We start from the raw sequence: 19178 nt of genomic DNA, 5'->3' as shown, positions 1-19178 counted from the left end.
TGTCAAAATTTTTGTATATAAGCGTTTAGAGTTCAAATGTTTACGAAATATGTCAAAATTACAAAAATTTGCAAGGAACTTTGAAGTTGAAAATTCATAATATTTTTGTGAATTAAACCTATGGATAAAAAACCCAATATAAGGTTCTCCATAAGTTTTCCTTCAAATAACTGTAAAAAAAACTCCAGCGTCAATATAGAAAACATTTTATGAGCGTATGAAATTTAAATTTTTACGAAATCACGTAAAATAACGATATATCCTAAAACGATTTAAAATATTGGTTGTTATTCAAAAAGTATACGTCGTAGAAAATTGAAATTTCCATCAATATTTGAGAAAAATAAATTACTTGCATAAAAAAAAAAAAAAAATACTACAATTTAAATATAGCTAATAATATAATATAACCTAGACTCACCAATCCACACCGTTCAGAATCGTTTTACATATACAATGATACTAACAATTTCATTCAAATTTAACACATCCATTAATCATTATAGTGACCTACTCTCCCCCTCTACTATACAGTAGAATGATACCCAGTTGCTCATCCTTTTTTTTATTTCGGGTTATTGGGACAACCTCTTTATCGGAACAAAATAACATGCAACCGATGTGTCCCAATAGAGCAAAGTTGACTGTATATAACCCAAAAAAAAAACATACCGAACTCACAGAAGTTAAAATATAATTTACCTTTACTACATTACTAGTGCATAAATTGCTTGGGGATATTTCATGTCCTCTCTTTCTCTCTCTTTCTCTCTCTCTCTCTATATATAAATATATTATATACATATATTTCCTTTAATTCATAAAATATACCTAGTAAAACTACTTGACCTTTCATACAAATATTATTATAAACGTAATACATTCTCTCCTATATAATTTACATTGTATAGTTATAATTATTTTTTTTTCAGATAGTTTGTGGCATTACCGGGTTAGTTATGGGTATGGTCGCCACTATAGAAGAAAAGGGAAAAATGAACTTGGGCTTAGCCATACCGGCTGGAATTCTGACAGTTATTGCTGCAGGTGTGTATGATATATATATATTATCATGGTTATTAATGAATAGGTGAATGTTTATAAACTTAAACTCTAAAAAAATACATGTAAATATACGTGAAATTTATTAAAATATGCATTTATAACGATCTAATATAATATGATAAATTGTTTTATTATCCAAATTTCATTCAAAATATACTATACATTTTTAATAGATTACCTAGTTGATTAGTAATAGATTACGTAGCTATATTATATCATATTAACACATCATAATCGTGATTTGTAATGCGAAAAATTATATCTACCTATGAGTATTTCCAACAAACGTATATCTATTTATAAAATCATTTTTGACACACATGTGTAGAGTGAATAAAAACTTATATGTACGCAATAAATACAGTGTAATCACGATTTAAGGTACCACTAAATATTTCAGTTGGATGAGCTTGTATTGAAGTGAATATTTTAGAGAGCTAAGGGGGTACTTAAATATATATTTATTTATGATTTTCAATTTTTTACACTTTTGGTGTACGCATGCGCAATATAACATATCTTTTTAAATGGGAACACTATTTTTTTTTACATATTCAGATAGATTATTTTTGTCTATTTACAAAATTTACCAAGTTAGAGAAGTCACTATTTAAGTTAATGCATAGTTTGTTTAACGAAATTTTCAATCATAACCACTAAAAATAATAAAATAATTGTTTAATTTACCTTAGGTATCTGTTTACAAATAATAATTTAACAATATCGTACGTCGTCGGGACGAATATCTTGAGTATGTGATAATTTTTGTTTCGTTGACTGCTATAATACAATAACAATTTCAACTATTTTTACAGTGAAATTTCATTTTATTTTTTCAATAGTTCTAATAACGATAAGATAATCACAAAATGCAATTATTAAGATATTTAGTTTGATTAAAAAGATCATTTTGCTTTTAATCTTTAAATAGACCCGTATCAACGTTTATGCGCTATCCGTGTATATCTGATTATTATAAGAGTTTCTATAATTGTATAAATATGAATAACACTGAAAAAGTTGAGATGATTTTAGTTTATGGCGAATGCCAACGTAATGTAATAATAAGGTAAAGGACGTATGCCGCATGATACCCAGAAATATGCCGCCAGTACCTGTAACTCTGTATCTTCATCAAACATAGTTGCTCTACGCCTTTGTTGGTTATTTTGTCTGTCAGGAAATCTTCCTTCTTGATTTAACCCTTGTAAAATTCGTAAAACATAATTATGAGGTGGATGGTATTTTTCTGGGAATATATATATATATATTTGTATACAAAAAACTTTAAAAAAAATAATCTATCCGAATATGTAAAAAAAAATAGTGTTTCCATTTAAAAAAAGAATGTAAGTATTACGCATGGTTAGGTTAGGTAAAAAAATTGAAAATCATAAATAAATGTGTATTTCAGTAGCCCCTAGGCCCTCTAAAATATTCACTTTAATATAAGATCATCCAATTGAGATATTTAGAGGTACCTTAAATCGTGATCATACTGTATAATAATAGGAAAAAAGTATTATTAAAAATGTTCTTTAAAATCTAAAATCTGAATAAAATTACCTACAATTTACATAAAATAAAATATAGTATAAACAAATGTCTTTAAACACAAAAAAATAATTTAATATCACTGCTTCTATGCTACACTATATGGCTTTATAATATATACAATTACATGATTTCAATACAAATATATAAATTTCATAAATAAGATAATATTTCAAGTATATTTATTATCAAAATAAATCCTGTAATAGGTTAGGCTATAGCGTTATAGCCCCCACCTGATATTACATAAAAAGTAACCGGTGGGCGTTACCCCCACACCACCATATATATTCGCTAAAAATATAAAACATACAAAAAACAAATACTTATTTACTCAAGTTTTATTTTTATCAATAAATATTTTTAATATTTCATAAACTTAAATCTCATTATCTCTTTAAACATGAAACATTGATAGATTAATAAACCTCTAAGTTGATGATCAATGATCTTAGTTCATTGTGGAACGTAAATATGTGTTTATTCTCCTCATAACTGAAAAGGAGCGTTCTGGTATGGCAGATAAAATCAGCGAAGTAATAGCTACTTTTACCATTATACCATTAAATATAAATTAGGAAACAATTTTTTGTTCAAATTTTCTTTTATAAAATTGAAGTCCTCTTTATATTATCGCCAATAACATTTTTGAATGCCAACGTTTCGCTTTTCAAATCATATTCATTAATATTTAATACATCCTGAAAATAAATTTTACTATGAAATATTTTACGTTGTAAATGGTTTGTATAAACTTATACAGTGAGTTCAGCTTAATGTGATCAGATTGGTTCAGATCATTTTGATTCTATTTACCGGTTGATTTCATAAACCATTTTTTTTTTATTTGTGAGTTTATATTTATTTGTGTATTTCAAATTAAATTAAAATAAAGTAAAGAAACTATCTACTCGTATTTTTGATTGTACTTGATAATCTACTAATTTCATTTTCTTATTAGCCTACAATTAAAATTCATATTCAATTAATATAATATACACTTGATTTTAAATAAACAATATTGTATGTACATTGTACCTATAACTTTTGAAACAACTGAAAAGTATCGTTTTTGATATATTTTTTAATAGCTCCTTTTAACTTTTTCAAAACAATTCTTGTTTCTTTTTATTGAATTTCAAGTCAATTAAAAAAGCATTTTTTTCTATTTATTATGCTGTGTGTGCTATGTATGAATATTATTTCAAAAAATATTGTTAACATGATATAGATTGTTATTGTTGACAACTTAAATAGTCATTATTAAAACATATTAAGACCATTACATTCACAATATATCATTTTTACATGTGAAATTATAGCAAACAATTTAAAATAATTTACAAACAAAAATTCAACTCACAGGACCATTATCTCCCTACTTTGTCTAATGTCTATTCCTAACATTGATATCACTATTCATAAATCATTTAAATGGCTTGGTAAAATTATTATTAACATCTATATGTTAATGGAACGATAAACGAATTCTTTATAAGTCAATATTTTTGGTCACATTCTACACATATAAGTACACAACATTCAGGCTTAAAAACTGCATTTTTAGTCACCATCAACTACATCGTGTTAATAGCTCTCTAGAGTGATGTACCCAATTTCTATTTATCGAATATACCCAAAACACAGAACTCTATTTTTATTTTATTGATATAAACACCAATCATTACTTATTGATATATTCTAAAAGATTAGGCTAAAAGATAAATTCTGCTAATTGTAATTTATGAATTCTATAATTCTATTATTCTGTAAGGAATATTGAAGTATTAAAGCTTATAATATTGCTAATACACTATAATATGAGTAAATTATTTGATAAATGTGTACTCATCACGACACAATACTAAACTTTTAATGTAGTCAATTCCTAATGAATGGTTTCCATCTGTCTAACAAACGCAAGCAATTAATCTAAATTGCCGACAGTGTACCTAAAGATCATGCGTGGTATTCAACCCGATAACTTTCTAACTTGAACGAAATCCTACTTCTACATATGCTTACTAAATATTATTTCTATGCAATTTACGAGCAAAAATATTTAATACGCATGTAGTATAATCGAATAATAATCAACGAAAGTATATAAGCTAAAAAATAATTTGTTTACAGCGAAAACCAAAGATAATTTCTAATATATACAATTAATTTTTTATTATAAAGTTTTTATTTATATGCTTTTTAAGTTAAATTCATATGTGTAAAGTAGCAATGGATAGTCTGTACAATTTGTAATGCACTTCTTAACTTATTCAACTTAATCTTAAATACACATTATTAAAAACTACATTGAATCTTTACTTTTAAAATGCCGCCCTATAGGTTCATGAAAAATATTTAAAAGAGTATTATATAAAAATGCATTTAATCACATTCTACTTAAAAAGTTTTAAAATATATCTCATATATAGTTATATTTGTTTTAGAAGAAATAAAATTATAGTAAAAAATAATTTATCGCTATACTTTAATAACACTTAAATTATAATAATAAATAATAATATAAAGAATCTATTCAATTATATTAATTTAATTTCATAATTTTAAAATACTTATAAAAGTTTATTTTTATCCATTCCAATTCTTTAAAAAAATTAAATTCTATGTAATTAGTTTAATTTTACATTATTTCTAATACAATTTTACGTTTACAAATAAATGGATAAATAATAAAAGGATATTAAAGGAATTATAAAAAGTTATATCATCGTAATTTAAAAACTCAATAGATAACATATTATCATTTTAATATTAATACGAACGACAAAATGTAATGTATAATATTAAATCAGTACATGAACACACGACATAATAATATATACTATAGTACTTAAATACTTAAATACTTACATAAATTAGTTTATAATATTAATTTAACTTTTTTCTATAATATAGATATAGTAAGCAAAAAATTAAACAGTAAAATACAATAATAACTAGTTGTAGTATTTTTTTACAAACTTATAATTATATACGTGAATGTCTTTTTTATAGTATCTAATAAAATGTTTACATTAGGCACAAGAATGGAGTATACGTTAAAGTCATAAATAAAGTTATTCAGTACTACTGAATCAGTAGTATACCACCAATATAAATGAAAAATAAACAATGGGATAGTAGGTATATTGCTTTTAATAGTTTTATAGTTTTTATATCAAATTTAATGTTGCTTTTTAAAATGCAAATATGAAATCATACTATTTACTATTAATAATTATATAACTAAAAGATAAAAGTCGTATAACATATAGTGATACATTTTTGCATTGAATTTCACTAATCGTATTTTTATGAATTCAATATTTTTTGTTAATGCAATGCATTTTTAGAAAGATCATAAAAAATAATATATTGCTAAACATTTATTAAAAAATTATCTTGAGATTATAAAAATGTATCTCTATAATCTATTTACCATAAGTTAATATTATATACTACTTTAAAGTCTTAAACTTGAACCATAATCCTTTAAAAAAATTATAAATCTCGGTGAATAAGTTAAATATTTAAATATTATTTTTGAAATAATGTATAATTAAGCTAAATAATAATAATGATAATAAAACATTTTAAATATTATTTAATATTGGGAGTATAAACTTTGATTCTAAAAATGTTCGGGTAGGTAGTGTTGAAGTGTTCTCAAAGTATAATATAACTTATCGATTGGAATGTGATTAGTGATTACCTATATGTGAAGATAGATAGTATTTTATAAATAGGTCATTTTCGAAAATTGTCATTAATTTTCGACAAATAATATAAAATGCTATACATTTCCAAGGATTACGATAAAAATATTAAATTTAACAATGTACACTTTTTCATACCATAAAAAATACTTAATTTAATTATTATACATGTAATATTATATTTTATTAAATAAAATACTATTTAATTATATAAATAAATAACACAACAATTTAGATAATTGTGCAAGAATGGGATACTTAATTAATTTTTTTTTTATTTCAATAAGTTAAGTAAATATAAAAAAATGTAAGTTTAAAAATCACTTTTATTTTAATTTTAATTTATTAAATAAAAAATAAGAAATTCTACTTAATAAAAGCAATTTTAACTTATATGATTTTTAATTTGATACTTAGAATTTATGCTAAATCATAATAAATATTCATATACATAAAAAATCGAAATATATTATAGTAAAAATTATCCATTTATTTTTTTTATTTTTTGACTGAATAAATAAGAAAGGATGGGTTTCAATGATACAATCTTATAAACTAGTTAGTAATAAATTATTATTTAGGTTAATTTTTTTAATTTATTTTCTATAAATGTAGATTTTATAATGAGTCAAAATCCCTGAACATATATAAAAAGATTTCTCATAAATTGGATTTATATAAATTTAAAAATATTAGAAATTCATAATTATGACATTTTTTAGAGAGAGTGTTGTTGTTATAAGGTTTAGAATTAATATGTTTAAATTAAATAATAATTTTCTATATAAATTTAAATTGCTGTATTTATATAGGTTATTTTTATTTGTATTGACATTCAGCAATAGTGCATTCAATACTTCGATAGTCAAAAATTAATAGGTATTACAATACCTACCAGTTTCCATTTTTTTTTTTTTTATAAAAACAATAATATTGTGTACAAAACAAAATATATTTTTAATTTATTTAGTTAATATTTGGAAAAAAATTAACTTTAACGGGGCAACATAATTAATTAATTGATTTGCAGCAATCAACACATCATTGTAAAAATATTGACTCGTTAATTTTAGAAGCTACTTTAAATTAAAAGTAACTTAACTTTAACTTTTTAACTCTTTAATTTCAAGCCTTAAAATGATATTAATTTAATTGTATTGAGTATAATTTAATTCTTACGTGACAATAGTTTAAACATGAAAATAAGACTACACAGTAATGTTTTAATATAATAATAGATTTTCAGGCAAATATAATTTATAAACAGGTAATCAATAAAGTTTAATTATGTGATAAACAGAAATTTAAATTTAATGGAATACTGCACAGTTAAATAAATTAATAGTGTTAAATGAATACACTAAAACCAAATATAATCAATTTAATTAACGAAATATAAACAAATACGCTATAATATTAATTTATTTACAAAATAATACTATTATTATATTATATGTAAATTTTATATTTTTTATGAATATTATAGGAATATTAGTTATAATTCTAGATAGTTAATTAAATAATTGTTATTTAATATTTACCCAATAAACTTTCTTGTAAAATATATCTATAAAGGAAATGTTATTAAATTTAAGCTAATTAGTAAAGTACGTTTATTAAATACTTTACTAATAACAGTTAATGTGTGTTTTAATTTATGAAGGATTTTTAATTAACTAAAGCTACAACCAGCTCAATAGTTATCATAATAATAATTTATTTTATTTTTGTTTTAAAATAATTACGGTATTTTAATATTTCAAAATATAATTGACAATATTTTACTTTTTCAATTTCTTTTAGTAATATATTTTTTTAATTAATTATAATTTGTAGTGACATTAAAGCAGTAATAATAATTATTTTTTAAAAGATTAACAGAATCAGCTGTGCCTAATTAGTAATTATTCTTATCATTTAACACTACTTTAAAACTGGTGTTCAGATTATTTAATAAATATATAGATAATTAAATATTATATCCATTCAAAATAATGATAAGCTTATATAGATGAAAATATCTGTTAAAAAAATAGAATTTAATAAATATAGTGTTAATAGTGATTAATGTTAATTATTTAATATTGATTAATTTTAATATTTTTTGAATATAAATGCTAATTCCGCATTTATGTTTTGACCTTAAAAATGGTTTTAAAAAATAATGAAATAGACGTAATGTTGGATCTAGTGTTTATTATATTTCACCTATTTTTACAAATTATAAATGTTAATAAATTAATATTAATAAATGAAATTTTCATGTTATCAAACCCTTTATAGCTTCCAAATCCATTATTGTGAACAGTATCCTTAGTACAAATAGCTAGCTAACACAATAACTACTCGTTTGAATTTAATTTTAATAGGCCAACAATTTTAGAAAAATAATCCACTTAATAATTAATATTATAAAAGGAACGTTCTCATTTTAAAAATAGTAGTTTTTATTTCCGTAAGAGTACAGGACACACCTTAAGTAGTACAAAAAATCTTAAAATTTTTAAAATATGGTCTTTAAGTATAATTAATAATTTAATTATTTATCGAATAATCAGTTTTGAATGACTGAAATATTGAAGGGCAAAGGGCCAAGAATGCTTAGTGAAACACTCTATACACTGATTCGCTTAGTTAATTTAATAATTTTATTATTTATTATTGTTAGGTATCATACATATTTAAATAAAGCAATTGTTACAACATAAATATTATTTTGCTGTTTTTATTTCCTGTGATAAATCGATCACTATTCTAACTTAATTATTTTGGATATCATTAACGATAATAATAATCACACACCTCTTCCTTTTAAGTGTGTCGTATATAATGTATAATATTTATTATTTTTTTTGTACAGTTAAGGTAGTATGATATATTATTTTATTAAACGTTTGCTATCGATCACGAGAGAGTAGACATAAAGCAAAAAGCCACTATGTTATCTCATGTAAGTGTTAAATGGACAAGGGTCCTATTATATAAATAAATAAAACCATTTATTAATAAAAATGATAATCTCATATTCTCATTGAACATGTCTAAGAAATTAAGAGCGTAAAATATGAATATAGTTGAACAAACCATTGCCAAGTTATAGAACATTTTTTTTTTATTTTTTTTTTTTTTAATATATAAAGTTATAGTATAATACGATTTTTATATGTTTTAGTCTCATTTTTTTATAATTTCTAATAGTTTTGTAATTATTAATATTATTATTTTAAATTTTTTGTTTTATTAAATTTGATTATATTTAATATTTATTCAATATTTTAAATGTTCTAAGTAATCTAAAAACAAAATAATATAATTATAAAAGTATAAAACAATGGGTTGTCTTTTTATAAGTTATTAGTGTTATATTACGGTATACAGATAGGACATTTTAATAATAAATAATAATTATAATAATAAAATATAAATATATAGTCCTAATTAGGAATAAATAACAATTTGTTTATCATAATATTTAAATTGTATCTCCAATAATTGTATTTATGATATTATTATGAAGTTATACAGTTATTATTGATAAAATTATAGATGAAATCATTATAATTATTTTGATAAATTATATCTTATACATAAACCAATACATTTTTTAACAATTAAAGTTTAAAAATTCAAAGTAATAAATACAACGTTTTTTATATTGCATTGATACTCAACATCCCAATAAACTGATATAAGTAAACGATATTTAAAATTTAAAACATTTAAAATATATCTAGTTTGATAGTGATAAAATCTCAGTTAAATATATGTAATTAATATAGTTCATGGACTGTGACTAAAAATACAAGTTTATTCACAATATAAAATTATTAACTAAAAAGTAAAATTTAAAAAAAAACTGTATGAAAATTAATATTATAAGATTCTTAATTTATTTAATAGGTAAAAAAGGATGTAATTTAAACTGATTTATTTATAGGTACTTTATTTATAAATTATAGTACCTACTTAATATTTATATGCCCAAAAACTCACTATGACAACATAATTTCCTGTAGTGTTTAACCAAAGTTCAATCATCAAGACAGCTGCATAATGTAACAGTAAATGTCCGTATATAGTTCAAAAGCATTGATTAAATGAACTATAATAATATCATAAGTTGAATAAACCCAAAACATTCTATTAAAACTCAGGGTACCATTTTTCTCTTGTATATATATATATAAATTACAATCTCGTTAAGTAAAGGACCTGAATATACAAACCAAACCTTTTTTCTAACATCACTATAACCATTATACAACAAATACAACTCATAAAACATAATTTAAAGGATTGTTTTACTGTTTGACACATGAAAAAAACTCGTACATAAATATATATTTTATCGATAATAGGCTAATCGGAATAATTTTTATTTTACGCTGTGTATTATATATCCAAGAATACAAGATACATAAATATAACATTTAAAACATATGATATTAACTCTGTAGATCTTTGAGATGAGTATTTTAATTTATATTTTGTATATAATATTAAGGTTCTTTTTTGCACATTCCATTACAACATTCGGCCCTATGCTGGACAAAATGCATAATAACCTGTCAATAACGAACAAAATTCATAACCCTATCCCACTTACAAAAATGACTCAATGTACCACATGCATTTGATAAAATCAATATCCTCATACCACTTACGAAAATAGTTGGAGACTGCACACATTCTTTAGAATTCATAACATGCCAATATACACATATAAATTAATTTTAATAAATATGAAATACTCTTTTTTTAACTATGTTTAAAAATAAAAAACACATATATAATATTATTATTTAAATTATAAATAATAGAATCAACGTTTACCGAACTTTTATTTGTTCTTTAAAAAATCGAAAATTTTAATCATAAAATCGAATCCTTTGATTCACTTAATTATTTATAAGCAACTTGAACATTTTACTTAAGACGCATGTCTATACATATAACTATCACGTGACCATTAAAATAATATAGGTATGTATATGGACATTTTAAATCAGTCAAAACTAATATTGCTAATATTGGACATTATTGATATCTGCCATCTAAACTGTTTCGTTATTCATAGAAACAAATAACAATTATTAGATAACATGCGAAAATTCAAACAGTATGATAATATAGATAGCACATCATGCACTATACGGTACCTACTAGAACATCTATCATATTTAAATTTGTGTGTGGTTGTGTCCCATGCAGTTTTCAATTATTTTGGTATCGTGGACCCATTATTTAATATTTTTTGAAGTTTAAATTGAAACTAGAATAAATTTATGGATTTTAAATGATTTTCAGTAAAATATTCAAATATTCAGATTTACTTACATGATTAATATAGCTAGAATAGTATAGGATTTTATATTTTCTTTTAAGATTTACAGGATATAGCTCTTTGATCACAAAATGTGATTTTATCATGTACTAGTTCAAATATATTGTTTTTATTTTGCATTTATTTGCATTTTTGTATTTTTTAACATTATTAGGTCATTTTTCAATTTTACGGCCAATTTTTAAACTTTATTGAAATCTAGATAATCTAAAATTGGCCTAACTTAACCTTTAGGTATTATACATTATATACATAATGTACGATTATTGTGTTTCCTAAAAAGAAGGTTTTTTTAGAAAGACTAATACAAATTAATGAAAAACTAGCAGCTATTATACCAGGCTTTAAAATAAGAGAATCGATTTTTTCTATAGTATACCAAACTATATGACCATTACAAAAACTAAGTAATACCTAATTCTACTACTTATTTACGTTATGAGTTTGTAGATCTTAAAAGTTTTTTTTTTTGCTCATGAAAACTAAGCATAGGTATAAATACATTATTTAAAATTATTAGGGTTATTTACATGCTGGCCTAAATTCCTTACATAGTTCCAACTTAAATCTATATTTAACAACTTTAAAATAAAATATATATAATATATACATATTTACAATTTTATGAACTGGTTGTTGTGTAATATAATTGTAATAGTAATAATTTATAATATAATAATATAAAACATTTTATAACGTATTTAGCTACCTATAGTACTAGTACCTATTAATAGTAGGTAAGCCATTGTTTGAAAAATTTAATTAATGGTATTATTTTCGTTTTCAAAATTTATTACCAAACTTTCAGAAATAAGATGTCTTACTTTGCGTTCCTCTTTGATTTCATTGTATTGTCTGCATTCCTCAAAAATAAATTGTTCGTTTTATTTATTTAAATCTATGCCATAGATTATAATATTATATACAATAATATACTATAACAATAAGCAACATAACGATAAACAATTGTATATTTTAACAAATAATTATTATTTTCTTTTATTTATACTGTCGTAATTATTCTAAAAATACAAAGTAGGAAAATTATAAAATTATTATTAATCAAAACTAACTAATTTAATAAAATATTTCAAATTAAATACAGTTTTTTAAAGAAATAATCTGTAAATGGAATATAATAAAAACTCAAAAATCGACTAAAAATTACCATAACGCATTAAATGGATATAATTAATCAGTCAGTAAAATACATTTATATATTAAACAATATAGATATGATTTATTAATGTATATTATATGGTTAATATTTACATCTACATATAGTTTACAATTCTTTTTTCTTTAAAGTCGGCATTTTTTTTCTATATATTCGAGTACTGAGATAAACTGTGCATAAAACTGTTCTACGCCGAAATCATTGAATCTCATGTGAATAGAGTTATTGAGATTCTGGCATCGAGAACTAAAAGAGATTTAATATAAACATTATGATTAAGTGCTGTAATACTAAGACAGATATACTTAATGATTAAAAATGAATCAAGACATATATTTATTTATAAACATACTTTTTGTTTTTATATGTATAATAAGTATATCTCAATATCAAATATAACAATGAATTCGAAAACAAAATTCATACTTGTATTAAAAATTTAACAGACTTCAAAATATATATATATATGAAATATCAAACGTTTAAAATAAATAAATCCATGTTATACTATTTGATATTTTCTACAGAAACTAATTTATTTTGAGTTTATTGGCATACCAAATACAAATGAATTTTTAGACGAAACTAAGCTGAATAGATGAAAAAACTTGCGTTTTCGCGATAAATTTAATATTACGTTATGACCTCAATGCGTCAGCCTGTTTGAGAAAAAAAGACATTAAAAAAACTAAAAGCGTTCTAAGCATCAATTCAGAAATCTAATCAAACTATTTTCTCCGTATACCTACTTAGATAACTCTCGATTTTTGTGCTTTTTTTTTTATTATTATAAATTTCTGCGTGGTACGTATTATTCTATTATGCATTAAAATAAACAAATCGCTTAAGCTAGTAACAACAACAAAAATATATTAATTTTGAGAACATTACTTCATTCTGATAAATCAAACACACTCAAATACTATACATACGTTATCCTGGGATTTTGGAACAGTATGTATTGAAACTAGTTGAATATGCTTTTCAGATTCCTTGTTCCAATCTTTGGGTCCCGCGAGATGATAAAGTCAACTAGATTAGCAGGCACTCATTATGGTCTGATCGCAGTTAAAGAGCTTCGCACATCGTGCATATTATGTGTATGTCTTCTTCAAAATATACTTCCGACAATCATTCACTATTTCGTTTTTCAACCATTCCCAGCTTAAATTGTTTTTCTATTTCAGACTAAAATGTAAAACACAACTAACCCACAAGTGCATTACATAAAATTGATTAATAAAAAACAAAACAATGTGTATTATAACATTATTATTTTTTTGGTATTAATATATCTACGATCCACACACATTTATTATGAGTTTATAACAAACAATATAAGTCTTAAATAAAGTTAAAATTTCAACCATAAATATTTTTTATAAATAATTTCAATACATGAAATTTTTATGAATTCAAAATACTTACACTATACAATATACCTACAATTTTTAATTTATTTATTAAGTAGACGTTATAACGAATGAATACATAAGCATTCAAAATCATTATCATAGATAAAAAAAACCTTGTAAGACAGAGGAAAAAACTCATTATCCTTCTCCAATTTTCAAATTCGCAATTAAATTAATTACTTGCAGGAATTAGTTGGCCAAATCCCATAGGCCCGTAGTAAGATTTATTAGCATGCGGGTCGTTTGTATAAATTCACACAATTGACCATGGCCATTCAGTACAACTAAAGAATAAAGATATTGTCTTTAGTATTTATTTTGAAATCAATTGTTGATAGACACAAAATGTTATATAAGTATATTCGTTTTAATTTTCATAAAATTAAAAATAACATTTTATTTCATTTTTAAATATAAATTATAGTTTTAAATTTTAATACAAACAGATTGTAACCATGGATAATAATTAAGATGATGGTAAAAATTAATTACTACAGAAATATACCTACTTATTAAGAACTTTTGATACAAAGGAAATAAGTGGGCTAATGATAAAATTCAAGTCCAAAACGAATCAAGATAAAATATTAGAAATATATAGAGATTAAATTAATTTGAATTGTTATTATTGCAGAAAATTTTAATAGCCTGTACTTATAACTTATAAGTACATTAAATATGCATATAAAATTAATTTTTAATTAAAAATTTAAGTTTTCTTTTTTTTATAATAAATATTACTTTCGACTTATGGTGATTTGAAAATATGTATTAATACAAAGTTCTTATCATGATAAAGAAACTACAAAATAGTTACATTACTTAATTAAGTCGCACTGAAACATTCTGAACAACGTTATGGTGTAAATCAACTGTCAAACAATTCTCCATGTGGATAAATCAGACATTTGGGTAAGATCAAAAAAAAAAATAAAAATGTTTTAACCATGGTTTAAAATATAATGAGTTGTTTGATTTGAATACATTTTTAACTAAATTAAATTAGTACGGTTACGGTTGGTATTATACTTAATTTCATTATATTTTATAACACTTTGTGAAAGCTTTATAAATATATATTTTAATTGTTTTATAATAATTTAAAGATAAGTATACTTAGATTTGTATACTAATTAGTTTTAAACTAATGTTCAAATAATTGTACATAATATGTATATGTTATTATGTGAGTATTTTATGACTTTTAACTATATTGTCATTGTTTTTATTTTTTTAATCGTGTGCTTAATATTTTCTTTACCTTTTATTACCTGTTTTAATGTACAATTATATTTATAATATTTCAAAGAGATAAAAATAAAGAAAATAATAACCAAGTAATATATTGTAAAATTCTTAATAAAATAATAAAGTAAAATATAAAGAAAGGTATTAAATAGTCTACCTCTTTTAGTCTTATGTAATCACTTTTAAATGTTGAATCCTGTTATCTGTATAAGACGTTCATACAACATAAGCTATACAAAGTTAAAGATCAATTTTCCTTAGGTCATTTTACTTAATGCGCTTTAATGTTCTATCATGAATTAATGCTTTATGAACTATAATGATTAACCAATTAATGGCATTATCAATAAATAATAAGTATTAAATACATTATACTTAATTGTCAATACATATAATATATATGATATATATTTAAATACAATTATAAATACCTATAAATAATTTATTATTAAAAAAAGGTTAAATTATAATCTTAATTTCCCAGTAATATTTAGTTAAAGCAAAGGTAATTGAGGAACTTTAATTTAAATTATTCATAATATTTTTGAAAAAATTACTGAATAAGATCTTATGCTGCAAGTAAGAATTATTAAAACTAACGAAATACATAAATTCATCCAATTCTATAAAGTGATTCATAATTCGCAAGTCACAAAATCAATAAATTAATTGGTAAACACATGATATACAATTGTGTCTAATCCTATTAAGTAATAGCTTCTAATACTAACATATATTATGTATTATTTAAATTTAATGTATAGTGGAATTTATTTAAAAAAACGTGTTTTTTCTCCTATTGTATCTCAATTAATCTGATTTAAGACACATTTAAGATGTTTAACGTTGCGATGAATGTATTAATTTAACAATTATGATGTATTTTTTGTGTCTGATGTCATTTATTCATACAATAAATATATTTTTCGGTGTTTTATTACCTCTATCGTGTATTCCCATCGAATCAAATAAGGATAAAACTGAGCCCATTAAAATCTATAATAGGCGTGTCAAACTGTCAAACATGATGTTTAAATGACCCAAAAATATTTAATAGAATTCTATGTGGATCGCACAACAAACTTATTAAGATAAACATTTTATACGAATTTACAACAATTATCACTGAGAAAATAATACATACAATACTCATACTAATATACATCTCTAACACAGTAACGAGTAAAAATTAAAATTGATTTTCACATAATTTATCGATAAACCAATGTGGTGTCATATCCTACAAAAAAGAACCAAGGGCCGCGCGGTTTGACATTCCTAGTCTAGAATGAACGCGCGGATACGGGTAATTATTTTTTTCTTGACCATTATTAATTATTAATTGTTTATTAATTTATATTCTTACAAAGTTAAGGAATCCCGAGGCCTCTAAAACAACCTCAGACTTGATTAGATTAAGTACCTAACTCAGATCTCAGTGTATGCACTCACAACCTCTCCGTTAAATTCAACACTCGGCTCAATGTTATCATTAAACTATATATTAAACTATTGTATAAAAATATTAATATATATCATTGATTACAATTTTGTGTTATACAGCCGGAAGCATCTACATGAGCCACGGTTTTAGCGGTTACCGACCGCAACAGCTGTGTGACCCACGACTGCAACCTTTCCGGTTTCTAGGACCCACCATCCGGTCCGCGGTAGCGCTCACAGTGCTGTGGCTAGCCGCGTGTCTGTTGCACGCCTGTCTGCTGTATTTCTCAGCACGGTCACTGTTCCGGAACGGACAGATCGCCGTGCTGGCCACCATACTCATTTTGCTCACGTTGCTCACGTTGCTTTCCACTGCTGCGCTAGTGCACATTGACTGCAAGTACGATCCCGATTGACCCGGCCCGGAGGTCCAAGCGCCCACGGCTTCGGTCAGCGTAATCGGACCTAGCCATTTGTCCACGGACAGAGCAACTAAAGTGGCATGGGTTATATAATACCATATATCAAAGTATACTGGCTACGAGGGATGCCACGTGACAAACACTCTGTGCTTATCACAACATTATGTAATTTATGTATTTTATTGTATACATTTACACGAGCATTGTATATACATTTTCAACTAAATAACGCTTTGTCATTATCGTAAAAATAAATTACGATTCCAAAACTTTTTTTCCGCGATGACCAAATCTCGGACAACCTCCCTATAGCAAAATCGTGCTTTTTACGCCTAAATGTATTAAATATACACATATGATGATCTCACATTATATTATTGGTACCAAATTATGCGAATTGAATAAAATACACTACTGCCCTGTTGTCAAACTATGATAGCACATAATACTATAATTACCGAAACTACATTTATTACAGATTTATCAGCAAAAGAATCTAAAAAATATATTGATTCCTAAAAAATATAACATCCGTAATAAGAAAAAAAACCCAATATAAAATGAATTTTATTTAAACCACACCAGAATCTAAATATATTTTATTGTAAAACTTCATTTTTTTTAATGAAAATTTTCTGGCAAAATATTCAATAACAAATAGTGCTTTATTTTTCTTTAGAATTTATCGTTCAAAATAAGAATTCAAGACAATAATTTCAAAACTTTTCACGCTCTCATTTTTTTTTTTCATTAGAAGTAGACTTCCGTAAATATTTGTAAACTTAATTTATTCATTGTTCGATGTATAAATCATATCTAAAGATGTATAATATGTAAATGTGAGAAAAAAAGTTTTCGGCAGAATTAAATCGTCAAAGAATATATTGTGTAACAGTTTAATATATGTATTAAAAATCAGGTCCAACAGCCTAGCACCCCGAATTCAAAATTTTGATCTCAAATCTATTTAATAATTAGTACCTAATTTGTAACAATTTGTAACGCAAAAATTAGAATTTGTAACACAAGCTTTACCCAAAAAGTCTTAATTTTTTCGGGGTGCTGGGCTGGGCTGCAGTACAAATTTTTACAAATTATGTACTAATTATCTAAATAGGTTTGAGATAAAAATTATGAATTCGAGGTGCCAGGCTGACGGACCTTTAAAAATCATTGATTAGGTTATAAATAAAATTTGAATAATATTTCTTATGCATGTTGAATAGTATTTTCAAAGTATAGCAATTATCAAACAAAATATTATTATTTAATAGGTACTATATTTAGGTAATGATTGTTTATAATTAAATATTAATACGATTATTTTTATTTTTTTAGATTTTTGTTTTTTATACTTAAACTTATGATATAGATTAAATGTGATGTTAATTGTTTAATTATAAAGACATTATGATATGATAAAAATTATAATATTTACCATATACTGTCACCATAACATGTATAATTTACCTATATGTCTAACGTCTAAGAATAATTATGTAAATTTACTTTTTATTTATTATTTTATTTTGTTTTTAAATTTATGACTCAAATTACGATTTGTTAACTTTTGCAATGTTATTTTAGTTTGAAACTTCAAGAATAAGATTTACAAATAAAATAATGATTATAATTAAATATGTTTAGAATAAATGGTTGTAAAGATAAGTTGGTATATTTTAATGAGTTATGATCAACATGTAGGTATTCGATCCATAATTCTAAAATATGGACATGTTCAATATTTAAAATAATGTACAAAACGTATTGGTACTTGGTAGTTCGTTTTTAAAT

The 19178-nt window shown here is 23.5% G+C and overlaps 1 protein-coding gene and 1 pseudogene across 1 annotated transcript in view; one reads left to right on the top strand and one right to left on the bottom strand.

The window, feature by feature from the left end:
- Window positions 1–18905, top strand: part of LOC132930700 (uncharacterized) — a 53225-nt gene extending 34320 nt beyond the window's left edge. The window contains exons 3-4 of the mRNA XM_060996713.1: window positions 933–1047; window positions 17083–18905. Coding sequence (XP_060852696.1) covers window positions 933–1047; window positions 17083–17378 — 411 coding nt within the window. The 3' untranslated portion in view covers window positions 17379–18905. The remainder of the gene's footprint in view (window positions 1–932; window positions 1048–17082) is intronic.
- LOC132928639 (uncharacterized) lies at window positions 2097–14521 on the bottom strand (annotated as a pseudogene).
- Window positions 18906–19178: the final 273 nt, after the last annotated feature.

Source organism: Rhopalosiphum padi, chromosome 4 (assembly GCF_020882245.1).
Source record: "Rhopalosiphum padi isolate XX-2018 chromosome 4, ASM2088224v1, whole genome shotgun sequence".
Lineage (NCBI taxonomy): Eukaryota > Metazoa > Arthropoda > Insecta > Hemiptera > Aphididae > Rhopalosiphum > Rhopalosiphum padi.
The sequence above is the reverse complement of the archived record's forward strand: the minus strand, read 5'-3'. Positions and strand labels throughout refer to the sequence as shown.